This window comes from Pituophis catenifer, unplaced genomic scaffold (assembly GCF_029215685.1).
Source record: "Pituophis catenifer annectens isolate HBS135680 unplaced genomic scaffold, rPitCat1.0.hap2 SCAF_1, whole genome shotgun sequence".
NCBI classification, from domain to species: Eukaryota; Metazoa; Chordata; class Lepidosauria; order Squamata; family Colubridae; genus Pituophis; species Pituophis catenifer.
In genome coordinates, this window is record NW_027256881.1 from 192,807,682 (window position 1) to 192,821,542 (window position 13,861).

The 13,861-nt window shown below is 38.0% G+C and overlaps 1 protein-coding gene across 4 annotated transcripts in view; it reads left to right on the forward strand.

Moving 5' to 3' along the window:
• CCDC141 (coiled-coil domain containing 141) overlaps positions 1-12,524 on the forward strand; it is a 127,310-nt gene extending 114,786 nt beyond the window's left edge. For 2 of the 4 annotated variants that reach the window (XM_070956794.1, XM_070956950.1), the window contains exons 25-27: positions 8,376-8,530; positions 8,620-8,749; positions 8,832-12,524. In XM_070956794.1, coding sequence (XP_070812895.1) covers positions 8,376-8,530; positions 8,620-8,749; positions 8,832-8,869 — 323 coding nt within the window. In that variant the 3' untranslated portion in view covers positions 8,870-12,524. The remainder of the gene's footprint in view (positions 1-8,375; positions 8,531-8,619; positions 8,750-8,831) is intronic. The other 2 variants (XR_011601653.1, XR_011601655.1) reach the window with 2 other exon arrangements.
• Positions 12,525-13,861: the final 1,337 nt, after the last annotated feature.

The following is a 13,861-nucleotide window of genomic DNA, read 5'->3' on the forward strand; positions in this document are numbered from 1 at the left end:
AGTGGTACAGCAATTTGTAAGCAATTCTGGATATACAATATTTTAGAATAAATCTAAAAATCTGCCCATTGAGAATAAGTATCCAAAGAACTATGTAAAATAGGATTTGTTTACTGTTTGTTTTTACTGAATATGTGGGATAATTATTCCTGGGAAAATATGCTGTTTGGTAGAAGCAAATGTCTCAAGTGGTACAGGAGAAAAAGAGAACATGAAATGATGCATCAAAATGCTTAAAAATCTGTGGAGAAAGATAAATGTGATGAAAATAAACATGGCTTTAAGACTGATATACATTTTGAGAGTTTTGCATATTTTAATTGTGCTTTGTAAATAAGTTGGCATGTTAATGATAAATTCTGTATGGAACAGTAAAATATCAAAGATTTATTTCTTAAAGTTTTAGCTTTTATATAATAATGGTGATTTCAGTTTTCCAGATTGTCTTCTGTATCATTGACTGTATTTGTTAATTTCAGTAACAACAACAGACAAAATTTAGTGATATTTCAGCACTTAAGGTGATCAGACATATTGTGGTATTACTGGATCAGAAACTAAAATTCTTGTTGGAGTTCTCTTGAAAAATTGACTATCTGGAACAAATCCTTTTAAAAGTGGGTAAAACTTTAATTTGCAGAGCATAATTTCAAAGTTGGATTGTCAAATCAATCATCCCAGGAACACTAATTTAACCATAGACTAATGTAACATAAAAGTCTTTTTCTGGTTCATTGGACTTTCCAAAATATATTTTTAAAAGGTTGGTTATCATTTCTTCTTTGTTAAACTTACTGTATAATACATAGGTAAATGGAAAGCAAAGATTGCACACACAATTCCAGGTAATCTGGAATCAGGTATTAATTTGTTTAAAAAATTTAATTTGTTTGAAAATTGAGTTGTAGTGTTTTTGAAACAGAAACTGTCATGCCCCTGTCGGAGTCTGAATCTGAGACGGAAGACAAACAGCTGACAGAGAGCAGGAGAGTGGCTCCGTTGGCTGTGGAGTAAACTGGGGAAGGGCAAAGTCAGGTTGGGCAGAGCATGGGAAAGGTAGAACAAGGGAGAGGGAATTCAGATGAAGACCAAGGCCCACCCCCTCCTCATCCTAGGGTGTGCAGGGAAGAACGCAGAAGAGAGCAACGTGGCTTAAGAGGAAGGAAAGGGCCCCGATTCCCTTCACAAGGCACACCTGGGGATGGAGTTTCAGTTGGGAGGAACAAACTCTGAATTCATCTGGTGTGAGAGTTGTGGCCTTGGCATTCCTGGCATTCCTGCTGACTGTTTGAATTAGTATCGTGCTACTATGTGCTTATCTTGTCTTGCTGGAATTATTCTTCATTTCTGGGACTCATTATCTTGCCGTGCTGGAGTGATTGATTTCCATCATTCTATTTATAGCATTTGGACTGGAGTATCTGTAGCCAGAAGCTGCTGCAGGTTTGTGGGAGAGCTTTTCTCCAGGCTGGAGAGTAAACAGGATGTTGGGGACAAAGTTGCTGCCAATAGAGGGACTCATACCAGTTCTCTGGCTGTGTTGCCTTCATGCCATGCCCTGGGTCATCACAGAAACCCTGTTTCTGTCTGGATTGTATTGTGCCTGTATTTCTCAATCCCATGAAATATGACTAAGATGGCTGAATGGAAAATAGGATAAGCTGATGGTGTTGTCACCATTTGACTGCTCCTCCAAAAAAGGATAAGTTTTCTACCCTTTTAACAATGATCTGGAAGAGGATTACAGCAGCTGCAGCAGTCCTCTTTTTCATGTTGTCATCCTTGTTGTCCATTTGGTTGCAAAACATTGCATTTTATGGCTGTGTACTTGGCTATATTGATTTATTCCTTATTTAATTCCTTCTTGTTCATTCGGGTTTTATGCAAGCCACTCTGCAAATCTAACTGAATGAAAATTAGAGTAAAGTACTTAGAATAAAGATGAAGCAAGGCAAACTCATCTGGGAAGGGAACTCTGATTCGTTGGGATGCTCCAACTGAAATGGAGCTGGGAGTAAAGATAAAGATTTACTCTACTTGAGCTAGATATCCCCCCACCCTTATTTTCAATCTAATCAACTGCTGTGCTGTTTCCTGATTAGTCTATCCAAGCACTAACCAGGGCCAATTTTGTACCAGAGAAAGAAAAGCCAGAAAACTCATGTTTTTGCCTGGTTTCCCTAGTGCCTCATTTACGTTTTTCTTCAGGTGTCTACTCAATGAGTATGTGCAATTTGTTTTTTAGAAAACAAAGCCTCAGCTAGTTTCCAGGTATCAGCAAAATTTCCAAATTGGAAAAAAGAACTGTCAAACTGAGTAGGGTTCATTTTTCTCCAAAGTCACAAGCCAGAAAGTTATCTTTCTGCATTATTTTGAGAGCGTTTTGTTTATAGCTTCCTATGTGGACCTCTTGGGAAGGTAAATGATTTTCACCTTAAACCATGCTGTATAAATCACAATATTAGTTGGTTAATCTTTCATAACTTGTACTTGTGAAAATATTAGTTACTCGATGTTCAAAGGTAGATAAATTAAAGATGATGAGAAAGCAATTCTACATTTAATAACATTCATTTTGGGATTTTGGAATCTCACAGGAGGAAAATGGATCAAAATAAATCACAATCTGATATTTTGTGTCTTCTTCAACAAAGCTAACACATATGTAATAACTACAGGAATTAGAAATAAAATAATGAGAAAGGAGACCTATATGGGAAATAGACCTCAATCTTAAATTCCAAGTAATGGAGGAATGAAAGAAAAATGGGTCCCTTAAGTCCAGGCGTATTGATCTTCCTTCAGTCAGTTGATGGCAGTTCTGTCATATCTTGAAATATTTATCATGCCAATTTTTAAAAACAAAGATAAATCATTTTGCAATATTTTTACTTAAAGTGAAAGAAAGCTCAACCAATCTCTGTGTAGACCTCAATTACTTACTAATATAAGATTAATTGATTGATTATGTTCCATCAGGTCAGTGTCGATTCTTAGTGAGCGCATAAATAAATAAATAAGTAAGTAAGTAAGTAAGTAAGTATTTATTTAATATATATCAAATTTAGAGACGACCCATCTCAGACACAGGATGACTCATATTTTCTCTATGATGATCTATCCCTAACTTATTCTTTCAAGTCTTCCAAAAGTGCACTCATTGCACTGTAACTAAGTTTGTCTGTCTTGCTTCGGATCATCCTTTTTTTCTATTTCATTCCCCCTTTTCTAGCATTAGAGTCTTTTCCCAACAACTAGTTCCTTGCATAATGTGTCTGTACATTTGAGACAGCCATACCACAGTTGGAATATTATATCCAGTTTTGGTTGCCACGATATAAAAAGGATGCTGAGATTCTAGAAAGAGTGCAGAGAAGAACAACAATGATGATTAGGGAACTGGAGGCTCAAACATATGAAGAACTGTTGTAGGAATTAAATGTGTTGAATGAAAAGAAGGACTAGGGTGACATGATGGTAGTGTTCCAATATCTCAAGGGTTGCCACAAAGGAGTCAACCTATTCTCCAAAGCACCAGAAGGCAAGACAAGAATAATGGATGGTAACTAATCAAGGAAAGAAGCATCCTAGAACTAAGGAGAAATTTCCTGGTTATTAGAACAATTAATCATTGGAATAGTTTGCATTCAGAAGTTGTGGGTGCTCTATCACTGGAGGTGTTTGTTTGTTTGTTTGTTTGTTTGTTTGTTTGTTTGTTTGTTGGGACTTGTATGCCTCCCTATCTCCACAGGACTCAGGGCGGCTCACAACAATTAAAACCGAACAGACAAACCATTAAAACAGAAGTCCAAGTTAAAATTAAGAAATTCAATAAAAACCAGATTAAAACCCCCATCAGTCCAAGGCGGCCAGGTGAAATAGCCAAGTTTTCAGCCCACGGCGGAAAGAACGAAGGTCAGGGGCCACCCTGAGCTCCAGAGGGAGTTGATTCCAAAGGGCAGGTGCGCCCACAGAGAAAGCTCTCTCCCTGGGGGTTGCCAGCCAACACTGTCTGGCCGATGGCACCCTGAGTAGGCTCTTCCTGTGGGAGCGCACCGGGTGATGGGAAGCTGTTGCTGGCTGCAGATGGTCCACCAAATATCCCTAGCCTAGGCCATGTAGGGCTTTATAGGTAATCACCAGCACCTTGAATCTCATCCGGAGGGCAACCAGCAGCCAATGCAAGTCGCGCAGGAGAGGTGTAACATGGGAGTGTTGGGAGACTCCCATCACTACCCGCGCAGCCGCATTCTGCACCAGAAGCTTCCGAGTGGTCTTCAGGGGCAGCCCCATGTAGAGAGCATTGCAGTAGTCAATACAAGAGGTGACGAGCACATGAGTGACCATGCGTAGGGCATCTCAGTCCAAGTAGGAGCACAACTGGTGCACCAGGCAAACCTGGGCAAATGCCCCCCTGGTCACTGTCGTTACATGATCTTCCAAATTTAACCATTTTAAGTTATAAACGTTTTAAATTTTAAAGAGATTGGACAACCACTTGTCTGAAATGTTATAGGCTCTCCTGCTTGAGCGGGGTATTATACTAGAAAACCTCCAAGGTCCCTTCCAACTCTGATATTCTGTGAATTTTGATTATTTGTGCCTCAAGTGAAAACTCTGGGATGATTTATTTGATGATCCATCTGCTTGTTTTCTTGGCTCTCCATGGTATTCTCAGAAGTGTTCAGAAGAATATAGGATTACTTCTACAGATTATGCCAACATATGTTAGATTTATACCGGGATTAACATATGTCTAACAAGATTCTTTGTGATTTTATGTGAACAGACTTACTGCAAAGACTTGTTTGCTGTTTGTGAATCTTAAGTGAGAAACCCTCATGGGTAAATAGAATCTGAACTAGAAATAGAAAATATCTCACTCTACACAGATGTGTAAGCTATGGAGCTGCTCCATGACAAAGTGCCTATTTTATAGTAATTTCTGTTAGCCGTTTACTCAGAAGAGGGTCTATTTCTATGCAATTTCCAAATCTGGCAACTAAAAAGAAAAATAAAGTATTATAAAGAAATTGTTTCTCCCCTGTAAACCTCCATCTAAAGAAGAAGCCCATGCTGGGGAAAACAACATTTTTGCATTTATAACACAGAGATGGGAAATATTATATACCAGTCATTTTCTTTTAGACTTTAGAGAATGTAAGAAGCTTTCCTCTCTCAATTCCATGGTTTCAAGTTTCTTGCAAAGCCTTGCTCTTAATCTCTTTGAGGTTCCTGAAACCTATCTCTGAGTCTTCTTCTTTGCCCTTGATTATTTGACATCTTCAGTTAGTATTCTCCACTGTCCAATACAGCATAAATGCACAACTAAGGAACTAAACAAAACAGAAAAACTGAGTGCCATAAATCAACAAAGCTCTTGATTTTCTCTGGTACCACTGTTGAAAATGATATGGTGCCTCAGGAAGGAGATAAGAAGTCTTAATTTGGTTAAAGTTTTTTTTTTTTTTTTTCAAATTAGCAGGGGAATTGAACTAATAGTAGTTGCCTCCCTCCCCCTTTGTTCGTAAAGTATCTATTTGCGGAGGAATCTGTCAGAAGAATTACATTTCCTCAAATCTTCATATAATCACTTAATCCAAGACTAAAAATGGCTTTATCCTTAAGGAGCAATGATCCGTGCCATATTGCTTAACCAAACCTGATTTATTTTTGTGTAAGTGGGATTGCTAAAGTAAAAAAAAAAAAAGTAACTTCTTAAGCATTGCATACCAGCCTCTTTTTTTCTTATTTATAATACACAATTCTGTGTAATTGCAGCAGTCTTAATACAACACCAAAAACCTGTGCCCTAACTCTGTTATTTACTTAGACCTCCCACAGCAAAATTGCAATATGATAAGAGTTTCTATACCTATTTCATGCCAATTTAGTTGAAGTATGAATGTGCCAAATTTCAAATGATGGCTAGTTGAAGGAAAAAGCTTTATGCTTGCCTTTGCTGTTATCTAACTCTCATCTGGATTTTTGCAGCACAGGTATGGAGAGCTTCCAATTTGCTTCCAATAATTTGTGCCACAATGCAAACAGGAACATTTTCTTGTGGGAAGATTTTTATGCAGGTTTACAGATAAATATAATTTTAAATCAGTGTTTTTTCAAATTTGGCAATTTTAAGATATATGGATCTTAACTACCAGAAATACCCAGCCAGCATTCAGAGAGTTGAAGTCTACATATCTTAATTGCCAAGTTTGAAAACACTGGCCTAGAGTCACTAGGAGCCTGAGTAGCGTAGGAGGCTAATGCCTCCTATTAAGGCAGCATTTAACATCCAGCTGCCTGCAATTACTGCGAGTTCAATTCTCACCAGGCTCAAGGTCGACTCAGCCTTCCATCCTTTCTAAGGTGGGTAAATTGAGGACCCAGTTTGTGGGGGCAATAAGCTGACTTTGTATAAATATATGAAAAGTATGAAGGCTATTGCTTAATGCATTGTAAGGTGACCTGAGTCTCCGGAGAAGGGCGGCATATAAATCAAATATATATATAAAACTGTCAGCTTTGCTGTGTAAGGCAGAATTACAACCTGGGTTGCCCCAGTGGGATTAAGTACTTTATGCTCTGTAGTTCTGTAAGGTTTAGTTCATCTGCAAAACAACATCAGAAAGTGATTGACACTTTAATATCATCCCTAGCACGTGAACATAGCTTTTCAGGTGAATTGTTGACATGAATACCATACCTACAGATCCCATACTTTTCTATTCCTTCTAAAATCTTTGCTGCAGTTTATGAAAGACTCCAAAGATGTAGCATCATTTAAGCCAATTCCTTTGTTTATCGCATGAACCCAAATTAAAGTATCCTCACCAGGATTCAGCTTCTGCTTGAATGCATCAATAATTACTTTCAATTTTGGTCCTATAATTAAGGTTTTCCATAGCATTTTATCAGAATGCATTTGATTGCAAACAGATTTTTTTATTTTATTTGTTTTTATTTCATGTCCTGTTGTCTTGCACTTGAAAAGAAGTCTTGATCTTTTAGACAGAGTCCCTTCTCCCCTTTCAGGACTTAAGGATCATAATATGTCCCCAGTGGTTTCTTCTTAAGGCTCAACATGATTCATCCTCTCAGTTTTTCTCCTAGTCCTAGTGCCCTTACAGACAATCAACTTTTTTAAAACTATTTTTTCTTAAAGGTTTTTTTTTTTTTGCAAAGTAAAAGCATCAAAATGTAAAGAAAAAAGAAAGGAAAGACAGAAAGAAAGAAAAGTAAAAGGAAAGTGATAAGTAAATAGGAAAGAAATTAAAGAAAAAAAATACAAAAAAGTGAAACAGAAAAAACCAGAAAAAATATAGAGAGAGCAGCTTCCAGTCTTCTTTACAGCAGTTATAAATGCATTTTATTTTCTCTGTCTAAAGTTACATTATGCTCCCTTCCCTCCATATTCTATCCTTTTCTAATCAGCCAACTCCTAAATCACAGGTTCTTTTTTTTCTGTTTTCAGTAAAATATCTATAAAGGGTTTCCAGTTACTAACAAATGTACTTATTGACTTATCCATAATCAAACAAGTTAATTTTCCATCTTTGCAAATTTGCTCATCTTCACTAACCGTTCCTTCATTGTGAGTATTTCAGAGTCTTTCCACACATTTTTTTTTTTAAGTACACAAGTCTAAGTTTACATTTGAAATGTAAACTTCATGCTTGGGGGCTTAAAGTGCTCAGAGCAGTGTGGGGATCTCTGCACTGTAACTGAAGCACCTGCAGAGATCCAGTGCTCAGTCAGAAAGTGTCTTTCTTGGTCAATCAGGGAGGAGACATTTCTCAGCAAATCCAAGCTTGGTAATCAAGCGTCTCTTGCAAATCTCTTCCCATAAAACACATTTCTTCTAACTGCTGCTTGGAAGCAGCAACGGATTCCCCATCTTGCCTCAGGCAGGCCTTATGACTGAAATAGATCTAAATGCAGGGTGAGAAATCGGCAGTGGGATTTACAGTTTAATCCTCTGTGCTCAGAGATCTGTTTCAGCCTCGGAACATGGCCTCACTTTCCAACCCTTTGATCATTTCTGTTACTGTTCTCCGCACCTGTTCCAGTTGTGCTAATACTTTCCAGAACTTTATACAGTACTTGAAATAAGGTTTGGCCAATGCAGAATAGAACTATTACTTTCTGTAACTTAGAAATTATTTTATTTTATTGGTGCACCCTCAGTTTTAACGGTCCCTTTCTGCTGCACGGCCATATTCACGTTGCAATCCAGTTTAACCTCACATCTGTTGCATGTGACTCAGTTTCCTATAAATTGCTTCTCTGTGGTGTCTAACTTAATTTCCTTAGCTGAATGTTGTTATTTTAAGCGCCATATATTTGTTTTCTTTGTGTCTCTCTTCCTTTGTCAGTACAAGGAAAACAGCCCAACTTCATAAACAAATTTGGACACCTCATTCTGCAAGAAGGCGATGATTTAGATCTACACTGTACAATACACGGAGAGCCAAGGCCAAATGTCATTTGGACAAAAGATGGCAGCAGAATGGCAGCAAGGGAAATAAGTGTATGTTTAAATGTTTCCTTTGGGAACAGTGGCTTATGTCTTTCATTTCAGCACTAATCTATTTTCATATTTCTTTATTTTTTTTTCAGATTGAGAAATTAGGGGACATCTACTACCTTGTAAAAAGAAACGCAGTTGTTGCTGATACTGGAAAATATATCTGTCTTGCCACTAATGAATTAGGGGAGGCGCACTGCTCAGCTTTCATCAGAGTAATAGGTAACTGGACTTAGACCACATTAGTATAATAAATGAGGAAGACCTTGTTCCCGTGCTATCTGACACTTTCATTTTGTTTCAGAGAAAAATAAAAGTGACATATCCTCAATGCAAGACTAAATCAAATCAAGAGAAAGGCCGTTTGCTGGGGGGGAAAATGAGGACTGCCACACCCTGAGCAGTACAAGGTCAAGATTGACATTGCTTGAGAGGTCAAAATCAAATAAAAAAACATTCCAAGAGGTAACTTCAATTTAAGTTCCTTTTGCCTTTGGAAGCACAGGAACAGCCCCTCAAGTATTTTCTTTATAAAGCTTTCTTACTATTGTCTTCTTTTCATATTGTGTGTTTTTTCATCAACAAAGCAGCTAATGTTCAGACATTAACCATGAGGCAAAGGGCCACAAGCAGACTCAGGTTTTTCAAACTCAAACTTCCAAAGAGGCAAAACTGAAAGCAGAGGAACCCTTTAAGTGATTGCGATTTATGAAGTAAAGATTATACCTGGTAAGGAAATTCTCCTTGTGATCATGTACAGTGATGGGCAATGACTTTGTGAGGTAATTAAGGTTATCTCAGATATCAGGGAGGACAATAATGGGGGATGGGCTAATGCAGGGGTGAAATCCAGCAGGTTCTGACAGGTTCTGGAGAACTGGTAGCAGAAATTTTGAGCAGTCTGGAGAACTGGTAGCGGAAATTTTGAGTAGTTCAGAGAACCGGCAAATACCACCTCTGGCTGGCCCCAGAGTGAGGAGGGAATGGGGATTTTGCAGTATCCTTCCCCTGGAGTGGGGGGGAATGGAGATTTTGCAGTATCCTTCCCCTGCTATGCCCACCAAGCCACACCATGCCCATCAAGCCATGCCCACAGAACCGGTAGTAAAAAAAATTGGATTTCACCACTGGGCTAATGCCACTTACTGAACAGAATTTCTGTTGAATAAGAATTGTTGATCATTAAAAATCAATGTGTAGATAGTCCATGCACTGGAGACATATTGTGTGGCCACAGGAAAGCTCCTGTATTGTAATGTGTAGGAAGCTATGGAACCTTCTGGCAAATGAAGCTCCCACAACGTTAAATGTGGCAAGATATGGAACTTTATGGGGTTTTAGTGCACTTTTTTATTTTTTTAAAAAAAAGGTTGCCCTTCAAAGCTGTTTGCAGCAGGTGGCTTACAGTCCTCTGTTTTGTCATGAAGAAACAAATCATACTTGCTCTGTGACACCTCATGTTCCAGATCAAGTTTCACGCATTGAAATATTTTATCCTTAACTATGTCTGTAGTCAGACCAGACTTTGTGAAGAAAATAGATCTTTCTGCTCATGGAAAAGACAAAATCCAGAAAAGGAGAATGGGAGAAGGACAATTTTCTCCCCAGATCAGATTTTCAGAGGTTAAAAGAGGCAGTGGGAAAAAGGGGAGTGAAACCATCTGCTTGCTTCTGAAAGGAAGATGGTGATACTAGCACAAAGTTCTCCACTCCCAGTCTTTCATTTGTGCATAGTTCAAATAAAACACCAAGGAAAAGAAGGACATATTGCTTTCCCCCAATGCCTCTGTTGTGTGAGTTTTATCATTTACAAACTTCTAATGTTTTGTAGGCTTTATTCAATAAGCTTTATTTAGTCGGGATCACTGACCAGTAATAAAGAATTTTTGACTTTTATATAAATAGCATTTGCTGGATATGCTATTTTGTCATTTTGTCATATGAAAGCATTTTGTCATGTGAACTCACTGTTGAGAGTGATTTATCAGATACAGATTTACCCCTGCAGTTTATAACAGTTAGTCCCATATTTTCTACTGTATGCTTTTGTTCCCCCCATTGCCACTTCTTAAGACTTCCGGTGGCAATGTCGGGGCAGTGCAGAGGAAAAAGAACGATCTTTGTTCTTTGACTCTGATTTTTTCGTGCTCGGGGACCCTTTGAAGGTGCATTAAGTTTGGAGATCCACACGAAACAGAGGAGAAGTCCGGGGGACAACGAGGTTGAAAGCAACCACCCGCTGGAATGAGGGAAGCCCTCTTTAACCCAGTGTGAATGTGTCCTGTCATGTCATTTTGACATGGCGGACTCGAGGCTATGACAAACCACAATACACTTGGAAGAGAAAGCATTATTAGCAGACTGTGCCCTTCTCATTTGTGAGGAACTCCCATATGTGCTGTGGCTTGAACTGTCAAAGTGAGTAATTTTAAAATATTTGGCAAAGAGGAAGGAAGCTCCGGCAGAAAACTAGCGGCGATTTAAAGAGAAGAGCTGTGATTCACTAAAAACAACTGCTGAGAGAGAGGAGCCAAAAGAAAGGAAAGACCGAGAAAAGACTGTGAAAGCGAGAGTGAGAGCGGGAGAATGTAGGATGATGGAGGAAGGAAAAGAGAAGGAGAAGGAGAAGGGGGAAAAGTATGATTCTTGACAGATACCAATAGTGACTACTTTTGGTACCAGTCTGGTGGGAATCAGATGACTTTCAAATGACTCCCAGCATTTAGAAGTGGGGTGGGTGGGGATTAGTGATATTTTCATATTCATGTAATAGCAAGAATGAGCTAGTGTGGCATGTACTGTGTATATCTTGTGTATGGATGTGTATGAACATGGTTTCAATACCCCCTACGTACCGAAAGGGATAATCAGCATTCAGTTTCTAAAAATGCAATTGTCAAGATTTAAATCTGCCTGTGAGCCTCACCATCTGCCCTGAAAGCTTCCTGTTCGGTCCAAGAGGATGGAGATAATCTGAATTGCCTAGTGGTAATATTTTTAAAAATGACTTCATTCTTTCTCGAACCTCAGTCCTGTTATTCAAAACAGATTCTGTGAAGGATTTGTTATGAGACTGGAAATGTGTTAAGACCTGATGGCAGCGACTATTGGTGAGCTGTACATTAGAAAATTGAGCTTCCTTTTTCTGACTGTAGAAAATGAGAGCTGCACTTTAATTATTGCATAGATACATCAAGAGGAGAAATTGGAAGATATAGCCTGAGTTATTGGAGGAAAAAAGAACCTTGGAAAAGTATAGCATAAATTATTATATACTATACAATAATTATACAGTATGTAATGTAATATATTATATTATACTATAATTGGTCTTCCAAAGAGTTTTGTATCATGTTGCCAACATGAATTAATTGGATACTCTTATGCTTAACATCTACAAAATTTTTATATAATATAATACTTTTATATAATAAAAGAGACACAACCAGGATCTCCTAGACTAGAATGACATATTTGGCTGCAACCCTCTAGTTTTAAAGTTGGATTCACAATTTAAAGATTTGGCGGTATCATGAAGGAGAGAAAAATGTCTCACTCACAAAGTTAACTACATGGGTGTAGCTACGGGTGGCTAATGAAGAATTTCTCCCATAAGGTGACACCAAATCAATGAGTGAATATTATACTGTGGAAGAATGCAGCTTAATCCAACTTCGTGATGAAACAGTTGTTCCCCAGCATATGATGGGGTAAACACCTGCAGAGTTTACAGTTATATGAATGTGATAAATCCAGAAAATTTGTACTAGAGAGTTTTGTTTCTCAGTCATGGCTGATTTTCAAAGGTGAAATGAACTGCATAAGATTTTTTTATTTTGTTTTAGGTTTATCTGTTTAGTATTTTCTGTAGAAACTTTAAATGGATAATTTAGTATATCTGTAATGAAGCAAAATAATATGTTGTATGATTACTTTGTAATCTTTTTATCCTTTACCTCCTTAAAGCAAAACATAAAAGGAAACCTCATATTTTCATAATATGTAACTATACAATGAGAAGTAAGATAAAATGTAATTTGTCAATAAACAGTTATTTTGCTTACTGTGAGCTTGATTTTTCTCTTCATTTATATTGCCAATACGCAGCATCAAGAACTGTGGTATATACATAGAAGCAGTAGCTTTGAGGTCTGACATTACTTCTTCAATTTAATATGAGCTTCCAAACATAAAAGTACAGGTTTTTAATAGTGAAAAAAAAATATGGATTAGTAAAACGGATCCACAGAGAAATCAAATATAATTTGAAAGGGCATGCAGTCCGTTGAAAAAGCTATCTTTCTCTCTTGATAGGAAGGCTAATCCATAGAACATACAGCAGTATTTGTATCTTTAAAGTTTGGAATGTTAAACTAGTATTGTCTTTAGGCTCTGAATGGATGAATACTTTTCTCCAAACCTAGTGATCAGTATGTAACAATCTAATATTAATATTTATTCTACCATATCCTTCTATTTGGATAGAAGGATAGATACAACTGGAACCTGATTTTTCAAGCTATAATGCTATGGCTCCAAGCTCTTTTTTCAGGTTTTGTAGGATATACAGCAGTGTTTCTCAACCTTGGTAGCTTGAAGATGGGTGGACTTCAATTCCCAGAATCCCCCAGCCAGAGGGGATATACTGATATACAGTATAGAAGAGACATTCCTCTACTTATGAAGAATATCCCATCTCTGATGCCTTTATTTTGTTCCTCCCAAGGTGATACAATACAGCTGGTCCTTGACTTACAAGAGTTCATTTTGTGACTATTCAAAGTTACAATACCCTTGTAAAAAATGAATCATGACCGTTTTTCACATGACTATTGCAAAATTCCCATGGTCACGTGATCCAAAGTCAGATGTTTGGCAACTGGTTCATATTGATGATGGTCACAGTATTCTGGGATCATGTGATCAAGGTGTGAAATCCAGCAGGTTCTGACAGGTTCTGGAGAACCGGTAGTGGAAATTTTGAGCAGTTCGGAGAACCGGCAAATACCACCTCTGGCTGGCCCCAGAGTGGGGAGGGAATGGAGACTTTGCAATATCCTTCCCCACCAAACTATGCCCACCAAGCCACACTGCGCCCACCAAGCCACACCCACAGAACCGGTAGTAAAAAAAATTGGATTTCACTACTGATGCAATCTTCTTTTGTTACCTTCTGACAATCAAAGTCACTTAAAAAGCTTGTTTCTAACTTAACAACTGCATCGATTCACTTAACATCTGCGGTAAGTAAGTTCCTAAAATGGGGCAAACTTCGCTTAACAAATGTCTCGCTTAACAACAGAATTTGGGACTCAGTTGTGGTCATAAGCTGAT